The sequence below is a fragment of the Bison bison genome, unplaced genomic scaffold (genome assembly GCF_000754665.1).
Source record: "Bison bison bison isolate TAMUID 2011002044 unplaced genomic scaffold, Bison_UMD1.0 scf7180017864252, whole genome shotgun sequence".
Classification (NCBI taxonomy): Eukaryota; Metazoa; Chordata; class Mammalia; order Artiodactyla; family Bovidae; genus Bison; species Bison bison.
The window spans coordinates 2,417,146-2,426,888 of record NW_011494824.1 but is presented as its reverse complement, the minus strand read 5'-3'; the positions used below and the strand labels follow the sequence as shown (position 1 = coordinate 2,426,888).

Here is a 9,743-nt window from a genome sequence, read left to right as displayed (position 1 = left end):
GACAGGGAAGCATGGTGTGCTGCAGTCCACGGAGTCGCAAAGAATCAGACACAAGCAAGTGACTGAACAACAACAACAAATGGTCATACTACCCAAAGCAGACTACAGATTTGCTGCCAAGTCGCTTCAGTCGTGTCCAATTCTGTGCGACCCCGTAGATGGCAGTCCACAGGCTTCCCCATCCCTGGGATTCTCCAGGCAAGAACACTGGAGTGGGTTGCCATTTCCTTCTCCAAGACTACAGATTTAATCCCTATCAAATTATCCATGACATTTTTCACAGAACTAGAACAAATAATCCTAAAATTCATATAGAACCGTAAAAGACCCAGAATTGCCAAAGCAATCCTGGAGGAAAAGAACAAAGCAGGAGGCATAACCTTCACAGACTCCAGACAATACTGCAAAGCTACAGTAATCAAAACAGCATGGTATTGGCACAAAGACAGACACATGGATCAACGGAACTGAGTAGAGAGCCCAGAAATAAATCCACACACCAATTGTCAAAAAGCTTCTCTGTCCATGAATTTTTCAAGCAACAATACTGGAGCAGGTTGCCATTTCCTCTCCCAGGGGATCTTACCCACCCAGGGATTGAACCTGAGTCTCCTGTGTCTCCTGCATTATAGACAGATTCTTTACCATTGAGCCATAGGGGAAGCCCTAATAATGATTAGCAAAACCTTGAATGATGCTAAAGCTGAAACTTCGGTACTTTGGCCACCTCATGCAAAGAGTTGACTCATTGGAAAAGACTAAGGGGACGACAGAGGATGAGATGGCTGGATGGCATCACCGACTCAATGGACGTGAGTCTGAGTGAACTCCGGGAGTTGGTGATGGACAGGGAGGCCTGGTGTGTTGCGATTCATGGGGTTGCAAAGAGTCGGACATGACTAAGCAACTGAACTGAACTGAATACAGTTAAATTAATTACTGATGAGATCACTTCACTAACTAGTTACCTCTGTGTTTTGAGTGTTTTAATACAATTAAGTACTCACAAACTACTTGCATAATTATTATAAAAATACATCTTAAGGGGAAAAAAAGAACAAGGATTATGAAGGTGTGAATTTTGGTGATGTTTTCCATAAAGTAGGTCTTTCACTGTCCCTCAAATCACACCACATGGGTAGCCTCCTACTTTGCTTAGCTTGACTGGGTTGATTCCCTCAGAATCACTAATAGAACAGGATCCATTTTTTATACTTCAGAAAACTGGAGAGAGGAGGGGAGTTGGGGAGCAGAGAGTCCTTCTTCTTACTGCTGCTACTGCTGCTGCTAAGTCGCTTCAGTCGTGTCCAATTCTGTGCGACCCCATAGACAGCAGCCCACCAGGCTCCCCTGTCCCTGGGATTCTCCAGGCAAGAACACTGGAGTGGGTTGCCATTTCCTTCTCCAATGCATGAAAGTGAAAAGTGAAAGTGTAGTTGCTCAGTCGTGTCCGACTCCTAGCGACCCCATGGACTGCAGCCTACCAGGCTCCTCCGTCCATGGGATTTGCCAGGCAAGAGTACTGGAGTGAGGTGCCATTGCCTTCTCCGTTCTTCTTACTAGGAAACCCAAATGTCTGATAACTCATCTAGTTACAAAGATCATGGTTCTGTTCAACTCACACAGCTGTATGACCTAGTATTGATAATGTCTTCTCCATCAAGCACAAAACACTTCACATTTTCAATTTTTCAATACAGAGGGATTGAGTCAACTGTTGTAACCAAGAGCAAAACCTTGAGTCCAATTTGGAGACCTTGATTTTCATAATATTTTCAAATCCTCTAATCAAGCCTTCTTTCTCTTACCCATATGTTCCCCCTTGCTTCTCTGCTTCTTTCTCTACATAATTTGTCTTAACACATGAAGAAAGCACTTTTAAATACAAAGAGGAAAATGGATGGTGGTCATTACAAATGACTTATTAGAACTGAGGCCATTAAGTTCACTTATTTCAGAATACAAAAGTGTTTCTTCTGAAATAGCCCCACGGCACTGAGATAAGTGTTTTCAGATATAATTTCATGTGATTACCCCATAATAAGAGCCCTTATCCACAACTCTCTATCAGGTCTGGTAAGCACATATGCAAACTACCTTCAAGTAAATCCTATGCACCAAATTTTTATTTTTGTTCCATGAAGATTCTACTTTGCCAGCCAACTTTTATAATATTGCTGTTGTTTAGTCACTAAATTGTATCCAACTCTTCTGCAATCCCATGAACAGTAGCCCGTCAGGCTCCTCTGTCCATGAGATTTTCCAGGCAAGAATACTGGAATGGGTTGCCATTTCCTTCTCCAAGGATATTTCTGACCCAGGGATTGAACCCAAGTCCCCTGCATTGGCAGGCAGATTCTTTACCACTGAACCAAGAGGGAAGGCCCTGATAATGTTGTCACTCTATTAAAACAGCAAGAAAGGAAAGTTTGGAGTTGGGAGAGATCTGGAACAATCTTTGTCACAAAAATTTATCCCATGTCAAATATATTTCCACCCTGAGAAAAAAACTAGAAAGCAGGGCAGAAAAACCAATGGAGTAAAAGGCAAAGTTAAATATTTAAATATAAAACCAGAAACATGAAGTTGCTATCATGGACTTACTTTGCTGCCAAATGAGCAAAGAATGTTTTAAACTAATATTTAAGAGACGGCAGTGCAGTTTCAGAAGACTGGTATAGAATTTATTTTTACCCATTATTTTCTCCTAGAGCAGGGATTTTTATTTTGAAACCTTTATGGGCTTCAGGGATTTGTGAATTCTTAGAAATTTGGAGCTGTTCTTGTGTATACAGGCTTTCCTTTTTTTTTTTTTTTCTGGGAGATGATCTGTAGTTACTGGCCAATTTTCAAAGGAGTCTAATCCAAGAATCACTGTTCTTAGAAGATTTTTTAAGACAGATGGGAAAGTTGAATGCAATGATATCAGCTCAAGTCCAGAGTTCATGAGATCAAAGACTTGCATTTGAGGTATGTTTCTTTGGAAGACAATCAGATCAGGACTGTCTGGACAGTTGCAGCAAAACCAGACAGAAATTAGAGAACAGCTGAGAACTCAATTTAGACAGGCCCACGGTAACATTCAATGCTATACCAAAGTCATCATTATCACCATTTCAGTAGCTGAACCAGAAAAATATTTTTTTACTTCTTGTTGTTGTTCAGTGGCTCAGTCATGTCAGACTCTTCAAGACCCCATGGACTGCAGAACGCCAGGCTTCCCTGTCCATCGCCATCTCTGGGAGCTTGCTCAAACTCAGGTCCATGGAGTCAGTGATGCTATCCAACCATCTTATCCTCTGTCATCCCCTTCTCCTCCTCTCTTCAATCTTTCCCAGCATCAGGGTCTTTTCTAATGAGTCCGCTCTTCGCATCAGGTGATCAAACTATTGAAGCTTCAGCTTCAGCATCAGTCCTTTCAATGAATATTCAGGATTTATTTCCTTTAGGATTGACTGGTTTGATCTCCCTGCAGTCCAAGAGACTCTTAAGAGTCTTCTCCAACACCACAATTCAAAAGCATCAATTCTCTGGCACTCAGCCTTCTTTATGGTCCAACTCTCACATTCATACATGACTACTGGAAAAATCACAGCTTTGACTATACAGATTTTTGTTGCAAAGTGAAGTGAAGTGAAGTCGCTCAGTTGTGTCCGACTCTTTGCGACCCCATGGACTGTAGCCTACCAGGCTCCTCTGTCCATGGGATTTTCCAGGCAATAGTACTGGAGTGGATTGCCATTTCCTTCTCCAAGGGATCTTCCCAACCCAGGGACCAAACCCAGGTCTCCCGCCTTGTAGACAGACGCTTTACCATCTGAGCCACCAGGGAAGTCCAGGGAAGTTGCAAAGATCCACGTAAAATCCAATTCCTGGTCAACAGGCAGCCTTCCATGAGATCATTCAAGGATCCATGCTCCTTGCATCTTATGACTCTGTCTTCTTGTATGGCCTTGGAGTCCTCTCTTATAACTTAAATATCTTGCCAATAGATAAGGGAAGAGAAAGAAGGTATGGAGGATCACATGAGGGTTGGACATCATTTGACCCGTACGTCTTCAGTCAAAATTCAGTCACAGAACCAAACCTAACTATAAGGGAGGTTAGAAAATATAGTCTAGCTGCATACTCAGGAGGTAGAAATATAACTTGGTGAACAAAACACATTTCTGCCCTACTCTCGTAAGTGAAAATAGCAGTTCCAGGAAGAGTTTGGAGAAGAAGAAGACATAATCCTTCAGATACTGGGAACAAGTCCAGTGTCATAGCCAGACCAATGTATCCCACACGTAATAGCTGGAAGACAGAAGCAGAGGAGGCAGAGGAGGCAGAGAAGGGTCTAGAGGGTCGGGTGGGCACAGTGACACAAAACCTACGAGCAAACCATTCAGAATTTCAGACACAGAGGCAGCAGGAATTGGGAATTTCCTTAGTCAGTAGTAGAGCCAGAGTGACTCATTTAGTATTTAGATGTGCAGTTTGGAGTGGAGGATAAGATTAGAGTCAGACAAGAGCTAGGATGAAATAACCGAGAGCTAGGAAGATTATAGAGATGTGGCCCGGGCACAGTGGTAGGGAGTCAAGGCAGACCACATGTGACTTGACTCCTTCTTAACCAGTGTGGTGGACAAGAGCTATGCAGAGTCCTTCTGTTTGAGGTCAGCATTGGTGCTACAGCCGTGCAGGGCCTACAGACAGGGTCAGCTGGGAGGGGAGGCACAGGGGAACTGATAAGACCTTCCATCATCTACCCTCAAATGGTATCAGTAACCTTACTCTGCTTCTTGGTCCCAGAAAACAGCCCTAACTCATCCTAACCTCCTGACAAGTGTCCTGGGATGAAACAAGACAACTGAATCAGTACATGCCCTTCAGAGCATAAAGCAAATGCCCCACTGAGAATATGGAGGACCTGGGACAGCATATTTGCTTACAAGTGAAAATTAATAATAAAAATGACAGTTAACCCAATTTTACAGATTTAAAATTGAGCAATAGAGACTTACGAATGACTTGCTCAAGTAAGTGGCAGGGCTGGGATTCAAAGAGATCTGGCTCTCGAGTTGACAACCTTAGCCACTATGCATACGGCCTTTTTTATTTAGAAAGTCAGATTTGGCCAGAATCTCACGTAACATATGACTTTCTTAACGGCAATGCGGGTGAACATTTGCATGTTCCCCCTCCCCTGAGAGCTCATCTGCCATTTTGTTTCTAGAAAGCCATCCCATCCTTTTGGAATGAAGACTAAATCATGGTTATCCAAAGAGTAAGTCACAGACAGTTCACTGAAGTGACTGCCCTCTCAAAGAGCGTACTGTAATATGCAGTGACAAGCTCTGAAGTCACATGTCACAACTAAATGACTGCAGAGTGTCAAGATTCGAAGAGACCTCAGGGACCACAGTTCCACCCACTAAAGTGCAGAGAGGCTAAGTAGTTTTCAAGATGTCTCTCAGGGACAAAAGCAACCTGTCCCACTTCCATGATAAAAACACTTGCCTCCTGACAGCAGACCATTCATTTTCCCTACTGAGTCTAAGGGCATCCTGAGTGTTAACAGCCAGAAACTTCTGATGGTGATATAAGTGACTGCATTAATTCTTTGGCCGCTAGAGGGACTGTGAAAAAGATAAACGGGTTCAACTTCATGGAATTTATTTTCTATAAAATAAGAAACCCAGCATCTTACATAACTAATCAGGAATTATATAGCCATCTGTTTAGACATTTATTCATTCATCCCAGCATTTATCCATCTATCCATTTAGGCATTTATTCATCCATTTGCTATTTCCAGAATATCCACTGAGATAAAATTTAGGCTCAAACCTGGGTATTTTTAGTATTTTCAGTCACTATTTTTCTTTCTGCCGGGTTGCCAGATTTCGTTAACAATCCCAGAATATGGGATTCCAGTACACTCTATTATAAAATTAACTTTATATTAAATATGTTTGGGGACCCAGAATCAAGCCATTAGTTATGACACAGTTTTCAATGTTCATTCATTAATCCAAAGAAGACTTGTTCACTCTGGAGTATTTCCTTTGTTTCTCAAGTCTTTATTTCTGACCTCAAGATGTCTTTTTACAGGCCCACACGCTTGATCTCAAGCTGATTGTAGACAAGGTTCAGTCAACGATAAACCATCTTTGGTACCAAAAAAGTACTCAGATTTCTGCTTAAGGCCTCTGTTGACCTTGAAAAGTACACTCTTCACTGTGGCAAAGACATGTACTCTCAGTTTTCTTGGAGAAGAGTGGGAAAGTGATCCCCACATCCTGCTTCCCTATCACGACCAATCAGTGTTGTTTGTACAAACGCTGAAAGTTTACCTTTTGCACCTGATAATTCTACTTACCAACCCAGAGTTCTCTGAGCTCCAAGAAGTCTAAAATGATTTAGTTCAGCATTTGGTTCTCACCTGAGAACATTATTTTCTGATGGTAGTAAGGTAAGTAACTACTCAGGTAAACAAAGCAGGTTGCTGAGGTGCCAGCATTCTGAATATGTTTATTCATGCTTGTATTTACGACTGCAAAATGTTTTCCCTACTACAAATGTTTGTTACAAACAAGCTGTTACAAATCGATAAATAATACTAGCTACAACTACTCTCTACTATAAACAGAATGAGCAGAAACTAAAGAAAAGCTACTACTTTGGTTACACAGACATGCATTTTCTGTTATAAAACTGACAACACCATCATTTTTATTTCTTTGTAGTATCTTCCCTTGTGATACAAGTTTTTATTGCACATTCCTTTGCACTTGTCTTACCAGTTTAGGTTGAAAGCATATAAAAGAGAGAGGGGCTTATTTTCTGCCATGTGGTCATTTATATAACAAATGAAAAAGAAGCAAATTAGTGTGTGTGATATGTGTTCAACGTTGGGAATACTGACTGGTATGAAAGGTTCTTAACTAGCTGCTCATCAAAATCATATATAATAGCCATTAAAAACTCCCTTAGCTAGCAGCATGGAAATCATTGACTTGTTTATTCAAAGAGTAGACAGACAGAATTCCTGGATACTGTTTCCGTTCGGGTTTTCCAGCTCATATGGTTCCAGCTGACGATACTCAAAAGTCACGCGATTTATATGTTTTCCACTGGAGACCATGCGCAGCACCGTGTGGTCACAGCCAACTTTCATCTGGGCTATAATTCACAGAAAAAGTAAGTTTCCCAGCAGGTTAGAAACCACAGAGCCAAGCCATTTCTATCCACAAGATCATTCAAACAGGGCGAAAGTAAGATGTAGCTTCCTCTCACGAACTCAAACCAAGCCATCTACCATCAGGTGAAACGGCTTTGTTTTCATTTTCATTATAATATACAGCTGACCCATGAACAACCTGCACGCTAGGGCCAAGGACCCTCCCCACAGGTGAAAATCTGCATATAATTTATCATCTCTCCTCCACATCCACAGTTCCTCCAGATCGGAGGTTCCACATCCTCGGGTTCAATCAACCCAGGGTGGTGTAGCTCTGCAGTATCTACTACTGAAAACAACCCTTGTGTAAGGGACCTGAGAAGTTCAAACCCGTGCTGTTCAAGAGCCAACTGTGTCATTAGTTGTTGAGTAGTGAAACTGAACTCAGCCCTTCGCCTCGTGTGCAAGAACACTGTCAAATAAAACTAACTATAAAGAAGTAAGAAGATGTCTCCTCGTGCTTTTTATGTTCTCCTGCCTCCAAGGCTTGGTGGTGAAGGCGGACGAAGGCAAGCGTCAGTCCCTGCCACGCCTTTCCTCTCGCTGGATTCTCAGTGAGGGTAGTGCTGCCCCCTTGGGACAGGTTGGAAATTTGCAGGGCCTGTTTTTTTTTCCCTTCTGTTTGGGGGCGCACGTGGCATGTAATGGGTAGGGCTAAAGGATGGACTGTACTGCCAGACAGTTACGTAGACCAAAAAAATCACCTGTTTATTGTTTTCTAGCCTGGATAATGATTCTGTTTTACATATAAATAAAAATAGCATTTGCATGGTTTAGACATACACTGAATGTACTAATTTTCCTTCTATTGTTCACCTGTACTTTTTCTAATGTTTTCCTGTATTTCTTACATGGAATGACTTTTCGATCCTTGCCTGGCTCCTCTGTCCATGGGATTTTCCAGGCAAGAATAATGGAGGGGGTTAAATTTTTTTTCAGCTTTGTTGAGGTATAGCTGACGGAAATTGTATGTGTTCAGGGTGTACAACATGATGCTTTTATATAAATACACATTGTGAAATGATCATTACAATCAAGCTAATTAACATTCATTACCTCACAGAATTACCTTTTTTTCTTTTCATTTCCCACTCCCTTCCCTTCTGGCAACCAACTATTTGTACCTACATGAGTTTCTGTTCTGTGAAACTCAGTAATTATTAAATAATTATTAAAAATTATTTTTAGTTTATTTCTTCAACCTCAAGCTGGTTCCTGAGGCAAGATTTATCTACCCTACAATAATCCTTCCTGCTATTTTAACTTTCTCAATCTTTTCCCCCCTCTTTGTCTCTATAAGGACTAAATTCTGAGAAACATTATTATCCTTGTATAACAGCTACTTCAAAAACATGCACCTGGGTTTCAATGAAGTGAAACAGCCAGATAGACTTATTTAGGTAAAAGTCAATTTGGAGAGATAATAAAATATAAATCCTGTAATTATTTTAATATAAGCGCCAGGGAGTCTAGGCTAAGCTTCTATGATGAGGTCCAAAGTTAATTTTATTTAAATGATTGGGAAGGTCATTCTTTTCTGATCTTACTCTGAACTTTAATCTACATAATGCACCTTATTTCCTTTAGTTAATGTGCATACCATTTATTTATTATTTGACATATTCCTAATTCGATCTAATCTAAAGGGCAGGATATCTAAGAGTTCATTGTATGAACAATTTAGGAGGGGCTCATGGAAACATGATGAATGAAAGAAAAAAGTGAAGTCTAAAATGAACCAATGGGTCAGATAAGTCAAGCCTTCAAATTATTGTAAGACTGGTTTCAATCATTTAGATAAAACAGGCAAAATATTTGGCCTTGATCATATCCTTTTGGAGAAGGAAATGGCAACCCACTCCAGTATTCTTGCCTGGAGAATTTCATGGACAGAGGAGCTTGGCAGGCTACAGTTCATGGGGTCGCACAGAGTTGGACTAACACACACACACACACGTTTACCTAAACCAAGTTATATAATTCATGCACCAAAATTACTATAGCTTCAATTATCTAAATTTTAAGGGATGAGTGTTAGATCAGTTCTTAATCCAATCTTTTTATCCAGCTCAAACACATCTCCTAACGGGTGCCCTCCATCAGCATGGAAGGATCCAGTGCCTTTGAGAACGCAGATGGAGAGAAGCCACTGGTTTAAACCAGGGCTCAAGTGTAAATTAGCATAAACTAGCCCCAAATTTTTAGCAAAGTGTGTTTTTAGAAATATTGGCAAGAATACACAGAAGAACTGTACAAAAAAGATCTTCAAGACCAAGATAATTATGATGGTGTGATCACTCACCTAGAGCCGGACATCCTGGAATGTCAAGTCAAGTGGGCCTTAGAAAGCATCACTACGAACAAAGCTAGTAGAGGTGATGGAATCCCAGTTGAGCTATTTCAAATCCTGAAAGATGACTGTGAAAGTGCTGCACTCAATATGCCAGCAAATTTGGAAAACTCAGCAGTAGCCACAGGACTGGAAAAGGTCAGTTTTCATTCCAATCCCAAAGAAAGG

At 41.0% G+C, this 9,743-nt stretch overlaps 1 protein-coding gene across 1 annotated transcript in view; it reads right to left on the bottom strand.

Annotated features, from left to right (window-relative positions):
* Positions 1-6,491: 6,491 nt before the first annotated feature.
* The window catches only part of CRHBP (corticotropin releasing hormone binding protein), a 14,239-nt gene continuing 10,987 nt past the window's right edge, over positions 6,492-9,743 (bottom strand). The window contains exon 7 of the mRNA XM_010847618.1: positions 6,492-7,167. Within this exon, the coding sequence (XP_010845920.1) occupies positions 7,010-7,167 (158 nt within the window). The 3' untranslated portion in view covers positions 6,492-7,009. The remainder of the gene's footprint in view (positions 7,168-9,743) is intronic.